The sequence below is a fragment of the Carcharhinus amblyrhynchos genome, chromosome 1 (assembly GCF_965287045.1).
Source record: "Carcharhinus amblyrhynchos chromosome 1, sCarAmb.v2.hapA, whole genome shotgun sequence".
Taxonomy (NCBI): domain Eukaryota; kingdom Metazoa; phylum Chordata; class Chondrichthyes; order Carcharhiniformes; family Carcharhinidae; genus Carcharhinus; species Carcharhinus amblyrhynchos.
In genome coordinates this window covers 33,025,660-33,038,560 of record NC_137324.1, presented here as the reverse complement: position 1 = coordinate 33,038,560, position 12,901 = coordinate 33,025,660, and the positions used below count along the sequence as shown (strand labels likewise).

General features: G+C 41.6%; 1 protein-coding gene across 3 annotated transcripts in view; it reads right to left on the bottom strand.

Moving 5' to 3' along the window:
- The window catches only part of me2 (malic enzyme 2, NAD(+)-dependent, mitochondrial), a 111,793-nt gene that overhangs the window by 20,626 nt on the left and 78,266 nt on the right, over positions 1-12,901 (bottom strand). For all 3 annotated transcript variants that reach the window (XM_080207815.1, XM_080207876.1, XM_080207736.1), the window contains 3 exons: positions 12,547-12,661; positions 7,862-8,004; positions 1,179-1,281 (listed from right to left, as the gene is read on the bottom strand). In XM_080207815.1, the coding sequence (XP_080063941.1) occupies positions 1,179-1,281; positions 7,862-8,004; positions 12,547-12,661 (361 nt within the window). The remainder of the gene's footprint in view (positions 1-1,178; positions 1,282-7,861; positions 8,005-12,546; positions 12,662-12,901) is intronic.

Genomic DNA, 12,901 nt, shown 5'->3' with positions numbered 1-12,901 from the left:
GTTGACAGTGAACTTGAGATGAAAACAAATGTTACATGATTAACAAGTGTCTAAAAGAATATTGAAGTGTGATTTGCGCAGTGACAAGATTAACAGGCAAATCGAGATGCAAATTGCCATATCAGAAACATTGTGTACCAGAAATCAGTGGGGCTGTACAAAATTGGTAACTTCTAAAGGCAAAGAATTGGAGAGCTGTAGACATGCCACCCTATGGATTTGGTTATCATGGCGACTGAACAGTACAAGTGCCAGCTCCCTCATTTGGGAAAGCAAGCTAGTTTTCCATCTAACAACCAGTCAGGTAAGAATCTTCAGAGAGGCTGGGTTCATCCATGATCAGAGCAACAAAGACCTGTTCCATCTAACATTTAGTGTCATAGCTGATTCTCTTAAAAACAGTTTTGTACCTTCGTTGAACCAGCAAAAGACGTTTTAAAGTTTATTTATTAGTGTCACAAGTAGGCTCAGTTAAAACTGCAATTAAGTTACTTTGAAAATCCCTTAGTTACCACATTCCAGTGCCTGTTCAGGTATATCGAGGGAGAATTTAGCATGGCCAAAGCACCTAACCAGCACGTCCTTCAGACTGTTTTCCCAGACTTGGTCATCTAAGCTGTACTGTATGAGCTGGATTTGGCTTAGAGTTACAGAAGCAAATGTTGTTTGGGTAATGGGGTGTTTTTGAGAGTTACTGAAGTAAAAGAAAAATACACAGCAAGAAAGACTAAATTAGACTACTACACTTAAGTATCTATACACAATACTAAGAACCAATATTTCAAGTTATCCTTCAGGGCTTTGAAAAGCAATCAGGCAGCATCACTGAGGTTCATAACAGATACATTCAGTTTTATTAGAAAGGAACTTCCAGGATTCTGAGTGGAGAATATTCCATCGCACTCCTGACTTATGCCTCATAGATGGTGGAGAAACTGGGCAATCTGGAGGCAAGTTACTTGCTATAGAATTCCCACCATCTCACCTACTTTTGTAACCACAGAATGCAGTGTGTCCATTGAATGATTGGAGATAAAGGGCAACAAATGATGATTTATTCTTTAAGTATAACCGGAAATCATAACTGAACTATCTGAACAACTCAGACAAGATAGTGAGATTTTAAATCCAGAACAGAGAGCTTTAAGCAAGCATAGGGACAAACACATCTCACTAACCAGGAAAAATGTAGGCGTTATTTCCCTGTCCTGGGTGAAGCACACGTCCATCTAGCAGAGTCACTGGGGGAAATGGACTGCCACTGGCAAAAAGGCACCTTCCCTGTGAAAACAAAAATGATCATCAACAAAGCATATATATCATCTAAACTCTGACATTTAATATTTTCTTTTCGAAGTGCAAGTCATGTTTTGTAGTTTTTTTAAAAAAAATACTAAGATGAGAAAAAAGTTACATTTAAGTGTGAGGGTTTTTGAAGCAAAATGTATTCAGCTAATTATTTTACTAAAAGCAGCAAGAGCAGAAAAGGTGGTTACAATACTCCCCCACTCATTTGTAAGCATAGGGAGAAACAGACAAAAATACATGCTGAGTAACGTTGTTATAACAGAAAACTGAAAGCAGTCTTTTAGTAGGATCAGACTGGAAATAAAGAAAAAAGACAAGTACCTACCATGCTTTCAGCATGCCAATCGTTCCATGAACTAATACAGAAGCATCGTCAGACACCACAGCCAATTTACCATGCCAAAAAATTCACAAGAGATAAATTGTCTGATAACCTTTTACATTCCTTCATTAAAATGGTTAAGTACAGACACCTATGTCGGACTCCTATTTATTGGCTACAGTTCAGCCTTCAACACTATCATTCCCATGAAGCTCATCTCCAAACTCCTGGCCTGGGCCTCGGCATCTCCCTCTGCAACTGGATCCTGAACTTCCTAACTCACAGACTACAATCAGTAAGGATAGACAACATCACCTCCATAATCATCCTCAACACTGGTGCCCCACAAAATTATGTTGTCAGCTCCCTACTTTACTCCTTATGCACCTATTACTGTGCAGCCAAATTCCCCTCCAGTTTGATTTTCAAGTTGGCTGACAACACCACTGTAGTGGGTCAGATCCAAAACAATGAGGAGACAGAATGCAGGAATGAGAGAGAATCTGGTGATCTGGTGCAGCAACAGTAATCTCTTCCCCAATGTCAACATAATCAGGAAATTGTCATCAACTTCGGGAAGCGTAAAGGAGAACATACCCCTGTCTACATCAACAGGGATGAAGTAGAAAGGGTCGAGAGCTTCAAGTTTTTAGGTGTCCAGATCACCAACCACCTGTCCTGGTCTGCCCATGCCGACATTGTAATTAAGAACGCCCACCAACACCTCTCCTCTCTCAAAAGACTAAGGAAATTTGGCATGTCAGCTATAACTCTTACCAACTTTTAGTGATGCACCAGCATTCTTTCTAGTTGTATCAAAGCTTGGTATGGCTCCTGTTCTTCCCAAAACTGCAAGGAACTACTAAAAGGTTGTGAATGTAGCTTAATCCATCAGGTAAACCAGTCTCCCATCCATTGGCTCTGGATACTTCAGCAAAGCGGCCAGCATAATTAAGGACCCCATGCACCCTGGACACACACTCTTCCACCTTCTTCCGTAGGGGAAAGATATAAAAGTCTGAGGTCACATACCAACCGACTGAAGAACAGCTTCTTCCCTGCTGCTGTCAGACTTTTGAATGGACTTACCTTGCATTAAGTTGATCTTTCTCTACACCCTAGCTGTGACTGTAACACTACATTCTGCACTCTCTCATTTCCTTCTCTATGAACGGTTTGTCTGCATAGTGCACAAGAAACAATACTTTTCACTGTATGTTAATACATGACAATAATAAAAATCAAAAAGACAATGCCAAGATTTTTCAGTCAATGATGGCACAACTGTCAGCATTTACTTATTATTCCACTAGAACCAACAATAACTTGTGGCGTTTACCTTTATTCTTTCATGGCATGTGGGCATCGCTGGTTAGACCAGCATTTACTGCCCTTGAGGGGATGGTGCTGAGCTCATCCTTGACCCTGTGGGACTGCCAAAGAAGAAGAAAGGTGATTAACTGCCTTCTTGAGCCACTGCAGTCCATGTGGTATAGGTAAAGTGGCAGTGCTGTTAGGAAGGGAGTTTGATTTTGACACAACATTTAAGATGTATGTAGCTTGGAGGGAAACTTGCAGGTTGCGGTGTTCCCATGCATCTGCTGCCCTTATCCTTCTAAGGAACAGAGACCATGGGTTTGAAAGTTGCTGTCCAAGGAGTAATACGGAGTTGCTGCAGTGCATCTTATGGATGGCATACACTGCTGCCAGTGTGCGTCAGCGGTGGAGGGAGCAGTTGCTGAATGTGGTGGATGCCAGTCACATGACTGCTTTGGCTCAGATAGTGTCAAACTTCTTGAACGGTGTTGAAGCTGCACTCATCCAGGCAAGTGAAGTGTATTGCATCACACTCCTAAGTTGCACCTTGCAGATGGACAAGGCCTTGAGGAGACATCTGACCAGCTCTTGTAGCCAATGTTTATGTTCCTTTATTCATTTTACAGGATGTGAGCATCTCTGGCTAAGCAAACATTTATTGCCAATTCCTAATTGCCCTTGAGAAGATGTGGTGAGCTACCTTCTTAAGCCTGTAGTGTACACCCATAAATAGCTATGCCAGTTCAGTTTCTGGTCAATGATAGGTCACTAGGTTGACAATTCAACCAATGTATTGCCATTGGATGTCCTGGGGTTTTCTCTTACTAAAGGTGGTTACTGCCTGATAATTGTGCAGCAAGTTGCATTCACCCCGCACATCAGTCCAAGTCTAAATGTTGTCCAGGTCTTGTGCTGCACAAGGATACAGACTGCATCACTATCCAAGGAGTCATGAATGATGTGCAATCAGCAGCAAACACCCTCACTTCTGATCTTATGGTCACTAAAGAAGCTACTGAAAATATAGTTAGGCTGAATACACTATTCTGCAGGATTCCAGGGACTGAGATGATTGACCTCCAACCACAGCCATCTTCCTTTGTACCAGGTTGACTCAGTGGAGAGTTTTACCTTGATTCCCACTGACCAATTTTGAGAGCTCCTTGATGCCAATGTGGTTGAGTGCTGCCTTGTTGTCTTGGATAGTCACCAACTTCAGCATGTGGTTGCAAAGTCATCTCACGGTTAAATATAACATGATAAAATTGATTCAAAATGTTTAAAAAGTGAAATCAGAAAAATGTAACATTTAGTCCTTTGGCAGTACCGAACTGAGTATTGAAGAGAGACATGCTGTCAAAGCTTTTCATCTTGCATCCATCAGGACAGACAGAAAAAGTAAAGGAGTGTTGATTGGTTGACAAATCAGCTCCGATTTGTGTAAACACCGCCATTTCAAATGCATTGGGGACCTTTGTTCCCCACACTTCTGTTTATTCAAAAAGGTGCAATGTCTGCAGAATTTCCTTTATTGATATGTTGGTGACACATATTGGAATCTGCAGCTGCATGTAACAATTTCATTAGACACATTAATACACTCCATCCTGCACTAAAATTGAAATGGAGCAGTCTAATGACTACGATTGAGAAATCTATTAATGGGTTCCCTACCAATTTCTAGCACAAACCTCCTTTCACTGCTCAATGTTCACCTTGAAATTCCTCCACATACTGCAAGATTGGCCTCAAGTAATCTCTAAGTAGGGCCTAAACCATTTGCTAATTCTGCAAACTTGACATTGAAGTAGAATGCATCAAAGCTTTCACGTTAGATAAAAGCTACACAATCAGATCATTATTTGCTGAGTATCACATGCACAGGAAACAAATGAGCCTAAGGATGAAACATTTAGATGTGAAAAATGCAGTCTATTACCCTGGAATAATCTGAGCAACAAGTAAATCTTGCCATTTTACGCTACCACAATACAGTGGCAAAACAGGTGGTGTTTTAAAATCAACAGGATGCTGTCCTCAAGCTAAAAAGACATTCTGTCTACCACACAATGGTAAAGTGGCACAATGCCAGATATGTTGGCTATACACTACAATGACTGGCAGATTACATCAAACAGCATGTCCCTTTGTCTGTTTGCAATATGCAGAGCATAAAGCATACTTAACCACCTTGCAAAACTCAGAACATAAGGTTTAACATTAGATGCGATTCCACAATTGGACAGTATTTGCAGAGCAAGGATGCCAAGAATTACACTAACAACCAATTTAAGGCCATCAATCAGGCTCAAAATGTAGCTCACTTATACTTGCTGGAAGCAACATATATGTATATACTTGAAGATAGCCTTGAAGTGCAAGCAAAAGGAACTAGGCCAGACGTTGCACTTATTTTGAATAATCAAAAGCATGGGGGACAAATCACTTAGTGCATTCGCCATGGCAACAATCGAGCTATCAGAGCTGACTTGCCAACCAATGAGAAGTCCTTTACACATGTAGTATAAATTATTGCTCTCTTTGAAAGTTGCATTGCTGTCCTGATGAGTGCAAGATAGAAACATAGAAAAACTACAGCACAATACAGACCCTTTGGCCCACAATGTTGTGCCGAACATGTCCCTACCTTAGAGGTTACTAGGCTTACCTATAACCCTCTACCTTACTAAGTTCCACGTACTTATCTAAAAGTCTCTTAAAAGACCCTATCGAATCCATCTCCACTACTATTGCTGGCAGCCCATTACACGCACCCACCACTCTGGAAAAACTTACCCTGACATCTCCTCTGTACCTAAAACCTTTGACTACAAGTCTCTTATTCAGTAATGAAAAGTAATATCTTAAAGAAAAAGCAGAAATTAATCTAACAGGATAGAGAAAACAGTGCTACCAAGGATAAACAAATAAGCCAACAGAAAGGGTGTTCCAATTAGAAATGTTGAAATTGAAGGTTGCAATAAAATTTGGAAGTTGAAGTACAACAGAATTCTGGACTATGAAGAGAGACTAAATGGACTGGGTCTGTACTCAGAGTTTAGAAGGATAAGGGGGGGGATCTTATAGAGATGTATAAGATAATGAAAGGGATGGATAGGGTAGAGGTAGAGAGATTCTTCCCGCTTAGAAAGGATAGCACGACTACAGGGCACAGCCTCAAGATAAAGGAGGTTTGGGGGGGGGGGGGGTGCGCAGTTTAGATCAGAGTTGAGGAGGAACTTCTTCACTCAAAGGGTGATGAATCTCTGGAATTCTCTGCCCGTTGAAGTGGTGGAGGCTACCTCACTAAATATATTTAAGTCACGGGTAGATAGGTTTTTGACAGACAAGGGAATTAAGGGTTATGGAGAGAGAGCAGGAAAGTGTAACTAATCCACTTCAGATCAGCCATCATCTTATTGAATGGCAGGGCAGGCTCGAAGGGCTAGATGGCCTACTCCTGCTCCTATTTCTTATGTTCTTAATTACCAGTAATGAGAATAATTTGAAAGAAGGAACAGAACCAGCTCAAGAAGCAGGAAAAAAAAAACTACACCCTTTAACCTGTAGAAATCTTGTATCTAGTAACTGGGATCTTGGCACATAATGATCTACTTTAAATCAAATCTCATCAACATTTTCAAGAAGGGAGATGCTACTGAATCATTCGTCACAACAAAAAAAAAGCCAGATAATTTACAGCATCATTAAATGTAAGATATGATTATATGCACAAATCTCTGGAGCATGGCTTGAATCCTACATATAGATTGTAGTAGGAAGGGGTTAAAGATCATTTGATTATAAGCAATTGAAAACTACAACTGGCATAAATTGATTTATTCTCTTCTGCAAACCTCCACTTAATAGCATGTATTCAGCATATGGAGTTTGAAAGTTTGGTGCAGTAACAGTCATGGATTAATTGGCAATGCTGTGTGTCACAAGGTTCTGGGTTCAGTCTGACTCCATGGTTTCAGCATAAAAGTCACAACTGACATACCACTCCAGATACTCATCAGCACTGGAATTCAAAAGCCTGACATCAATTTTTGAAACGTGACTTTTTTTAAAATAGAGATTGTTCATTAATGTCACAAGTAGGCTTACATTAATACTTTCACAGCAACTTCATTGCAGTACTTATGCCTGTTTGGGTACACTGCAGAAGAATTTATCATGGCCGATGCACCTAACCAGCAGAAGGGAGGGAAGCCAGCAAATTTGGGGGGAGGGGTGTTGAGGCTGGGCTTGGGCATGCATTGGGGGCCAGCACTGCCGTCTCAGGGCTGACAGATCGGTGAACGCGCAGTGGCCTGTTCAGTGCTATCTTGTGGGTCTCTCCAACAGAAATTAGGCCCTGTCCCCTGATTTTCAACATGATTCATGCTGAGGCACTCTGCAGTGCACACAGCATTGGAGATTCTTCTTGAAACTGCCACTAAAAGAAACCAGCATGATTTACTCCAGTTTTCCCACTAATTCAACACTTGCGAATGTTTTTCAGGGGATCCAAGCCCAAATGTTGCAAAATGGGATTAGAATTGCTTGATGGCTGGCACAGTCATGAAGGGCTGAAGGGCCTCTTTTCTGCTGTAAAGTTCTATCACTCTATGACCACAACAGTAAGCAGGAAATGCAACACTGTTTATTGGACGTGATGATAACTCAAGCTCCATCTTCCCTCTCAAATGGATGTAAAATGGCATTACTTCAAAGAAGACAAGAAGAGTTATGCTTGGTGTCCTGGCCAATATTCATCCCTCAGTCAAGATCACAAAACCAGATTATCCAGTCATTATCACATTACTGATGACTAATAAATAAACTTTATCATCATAAAAAGCACTATATAAAAGCAAGTCTTTCTTTTCCTGTTCATAAAAATGAACAAGTGCAATTTAACCATGATACCTCTGTTAAAGTATACGCTTCCTCTGCAGTACATTCAGCTTTGTCCGTTGGATTACTTAGTGCAAAAATTATAGGATGCTCGTTAATGCTTCCCATAGCACTAATCACTTTCTTGGTGAACAGTCTGCCTGCACCTGCTACTCCTGTCAAAAACAAATTCAACAAAGTCAATCTGAAATCTTAAAAACCATTAGGCCAATACTTCAGCTACAAACTTAAATTCTTTATAAAAATACCAACTGTACTGCTATATATTTTGGTTTATATTAAAAAATTTGCAGGTTTTTTTGCATAGGAATTCTTATAAATCAGGATTGATGTAAAAAGTAGCATTTTCTCCATTTCACAACCTTTGTTACAATTTAAATTATGATAAAGCCACAATAAAATGGTTAAATGTTATGTTTGCCAGAATTTGGAGTTTATTCTCAGAGGAAGGTTTAAAACCAGCCAGAAGCAAAATACAGAATGGGTTTGCAATAAAGATTAAAACTTTACTTTCATACTTTTAACAAAAACAAAATATTGATTAATTTGGGTCCTAGTGTTGTACTATATCCACTTTCCAATAGTGGATCAAGGAAACCTGCAGTTTTTTGATACTTATTCAAAGTTGACAGAAAACAGCACGTGGACACCAGAGTACACCAGAGTCAGACAGATTAAGTGAGGAGCTGGGAATTTGGTTCAGGTGCAAATTTCTGATAAACTATTCTTAACTTCTAAATTTAGATTCAGAGTTAGATTTTTAATTTCAAACATTGTTAGCCGAATAGCCAAGATAAATTGGGAGCTGTCTGAAGTGGCACTGACAATTTGCTGAAAGTAGTTGCCCTCAAAGCGTTAATTACTATAGGACAGGGTTTCCCTAATCTTTCCAGTCACAGAACCCTTTTGACCGCCCAAGATTATTGATGGAACCCCTACGAAACATCCTTATTAACTTTGGGCAGCACGGTAGCATAGTGGTAAGCACTGCTGCTTCACAGCTCTAGGGACTTGCGTTTGATTCCCGGCTCAGGTCACTGTCTGTGTGGAGTTTACACATTCTCCTCGTGTCTGCGTGGGTTTCCTCTGGGTGCTCCAGTTTCCTCCCACAGTCCAAAGATGTGTGGGTTAGGTTGATTAGCCATGCTAAAATTGCCCCTTAGTGTCCTGAGATGCGTAGGTTAGAGGGATTAGCGGGTAAATGCATAGGGATATGGGGGTAGGGCCTGGGTGGGATTGTGGTTGGTGCAGACTCGATGGGCCGAATGGCCTCTTTCTGCACTGTAGCGTTCTATGATTCTACAAAAAGGGAGTATTAAATAATAGGCACAAAACACTGGTGGGAACTGCTTATAGACCAGCAATATAAATCATAGTTTAAATTAGAAAATTAGAGATGCTTACAAATAGAGTAATCATGGGGCATTTCAATCTACATATAGAATGATAAGTCCAATTATTACCAACGTTGTGGAGAATTAATTCTTGGAATGTATGCAAGATGGATTTCTAGAGTAGTATGTTATTTATTCTTTCATAAGAACATAAGAACATAAGAAATAGGAGCAGGAGTAGGCCATCTAGCCCTTCGAGCCTGCCCCGCCATTCAATAAGATCATGGCTGATCTGTCGTGGCTCAGTTCCACTTTCCCGCCCTCTCCCCATAACCCTTAATCCCTTCTCTTATCAAAAACCCATCAACCCGCTTCTTAAAAATATTTAGCGAGGCAGCCTCCACCACTTCAACGGGCAGAGAATTCCAGAGATTCACCACCCTTTGAGTGAAGAAGTTCCTCCTCAACTCCGTTCTAAACCGCCTCCCCTTTATCTTGAGGCTGTGCCCCCTAGTCCTACTGTCTTTTTTGAGCAGGAAGAGTCTCTCCACCTCTATCCTATCCATCCCATTCATCATCTTATACGTCTCAATGAGATCTCCCCTCATTCTTCTAAACTCTAACGAGTACAAGCCTAGTTTATTCAGCCTCTCCTCATAGCTCAATCCCCTCAACTCCGGTATCAGCCTAGTAAACCTCCTCTGCACTCCCTCCAGGGCCAAAATATCCTTGCGCAGGTGCGGCGCCCAAAACTGCACACAGTACTCCAGCTGCGGCCTCACCAATGCCCTATACAGCTGCAGCAAGACCTCCCTACTTTTATATTCAATCCCCCTCGCTATGAAGGCCAGCATCCCATTCGCCTTCCTGACCACCTGCTGCACCTGCAAGCTGGGTTTTTGCGATTCATGCACAAGGACCCCGAGGTCCCTCTGCACCGTCGCCTGCTGCAGTTTTTCGCCACGTAAGTAATAGTCCTTCCTACCATTCTTCCTACCAAAGTGGACCACCTCACACTTGCCAACATTAAATTCCATTTGCCATTTCCTGGCCCATTCGCCCAGCCTATCTAGATCCTTCTGCAGACTCTCCACACCCTCCGCACAATTTGCCGTTCCCCCAATCTTGGTGTCATCAGCAAATTTCGACACCCTGCACTCGGTTCCCTCCTCCAGATCATCTATATAAATGGTAAATAGCTGAGGCCCCAGCACCGACCCCTGGGGCACCCCACTAGTCACCATCCGCCAATCCGAATAGCACCCATTGACCCATTTCATGGGATGTGGACATCACTAGCCAGTGCCAACATTCGTTACCTTTCAGCTTTAAGGGCTGAATGGCCTACTCTTGCTTCTATTTCTTATGTTCTTAAAATAAATTGCAGGTTCCAAGGAAACTTTGTTAAAGAACATCTCCAACACCATTAACTCCACTACAAGTGGTGTTTTCAAGACTGGGAGAAAATGAATGTTCTTACAAGTTATTTAAGAAAATAATAGGGTTCCACCGCACTGTTGGCTTCCAAAGGAATTATGCCTGCAATGTTAACTATTACTACTAATAATTACACATATACTTCAGACATGTATGTTAAATTACAAGTTACTATACATCACAAGGCAAATTACTGTGAATGTGCGAGAAAATATCGAGGAATAGAATGCTCAGAAAAAATGGTTAAAAAAGGGATGTGGCCTTGTTAGCAACAAGAAAAAAAAATCAATGTTGATACTGTGAAAGCAGGCAAAGCTACGAAATGAGAATTTGATTGGACTTCAAAAGGAGTTACAGGAAATATAGGCATGGACTTGGGAGGTTAGGGCTTTCAAGATCTTTGGAGAAAAGAGAAAGCGAAGATAGATTGGTGGTTCATAACTGAATGATTTGTCCCAATTAAAAATATATACATTTATACCTGCATTCTTTGAAAATGTGACTGAACACATTGACAAGGGAAGAGCAGTGGATGTGGTTTACATGGACTTCAGCAAGGCATTTGATAAGGTCCCTCATGCAAGACTTCTTGAGAAGGTGAGAGGGCATGGGATCCAAGGGGCTTTGGCCTTGTGGATCCAGAACTGGCTTGCCTGCAGAAGGCAGAGAGTGTGGTTGTGGATGGGTCTTTTTCTGCATTGAGGTCGGTCACCAGTGGGGTGCCCCAGGGATCTGTTCTAGCTCCCTTGCTGTTTGTCATTTTCATAAATGACCTGTTTGAGGAAGTGGAGGGATGGGTTAGTAAGTTCACGGACAATATGAAGGTTGGTGGTGTTGTGGATAGTCTGGAGGGCTGTCAGAAGTTGCAGCGTGACATAGATAGGATACAAGACTGGGTGGAGAAGTGTTAGATGGACTTCAATGCAGATAAATGTGTAGCGGTCCATTCTGGCAGGACCAATGGGATGAAGGAGTACAATATCAAGGGTAGGAGTCTTAGCAGTGTTGAGGAGCAGAAGGACCTTGGGGTCCAGGTCCACAGGACTCTTAAATCGGCCTCGCAGGTGGAGGAAGTGATGAAGGCGTATGGTGTACTGGCCTTCATTAAGTGAGGGATTGAGTTTAGGAGTCGGGAGGTAATGCTGCAACTTTACAGGACCCTTATCAGACCCCACTTGGAGTACTGTGCACAATTCTGGTCGCCTCACTACAGGAAGGATGTGGAAGCTATGGAGAAGGTGCAGAGGAGATTTACAAGGATGTTGCCTGGATTGGGAGGCATGCCTTATGAAGATAGGTTGAGGGAGCTAGGTCTCTTCTCCCTGGAGAGACGAAGGTTGAGACGTGACCTGATAGAGGTTTATAAAAAAAGGTTGAGAGGCATAGATAGGGTGGATTCTTGGAGGCTATTTCCCAGGGCTGAAATGGTTGCTGCAAGAGGACACAGGTTTAAGGTGCTGGGGAGCAAGTACAGAGGAGATGTTAGGGATAAGTTTTTCACTCAGAGGGTGGTGAGTGAGTGGAATCGGCTGCCATCAGTGGTGGTAGAGGCGAACACGCTGGGGTCTTTTAAAAGACTTCTGGATGAGTACATGGGATTTAGTGGGATTGGGAGTTAGATAGTTCTATGGCCTGGTAGGTATGGATATGATCAGCGCAACTTGTGGGCCAAAGGGCCTGTTTGTGCTGTAGTGTTCTATGTTCTAAAAATTTGGGAGTGCTGCAGCTCACATTGCCCAAAAGCACTTACTGCAACATTCAAATGGCATCCTACTGTGCTCAAAAATATTCCCCAATACACACATACTTCTATACGTAAAGAACAGCAAGATTCTTCTCCAAGTAGCATTTCAAATTAAAACCAACAGAAGTAGCAAATGAAGCCACAGCAACCATAAACATTCTGCTGTAGCTTTTACCACTTACCAATAATAGCAGTGGGCTTTAATACATTAACTGCATCCAGAAAGGTCTTGACCTTCTGATCAGGTGCTGGGTGGGCATATGCTTTTTGATGATCCTCAACTGGCTCTGATCGATCCTGTATTCCAAAGCAGCATTGTTTGAAGTTAACTGGTAACATACAAACTCAGTTCATGCTCAGTTAAGTTGGCCAACACCTGAGATAGAGTTAAGCTTTTTCTAAATATATACTCTTCTATCCCCAACCAACAGCCCAGATTATGTCAAATTAATAAGTATTTATACTTTGAAGTGTATTGGTTATAATATTGGCAGTACATGAAATATTTTAAGATATTCCAGAAAAACAAGATAACAG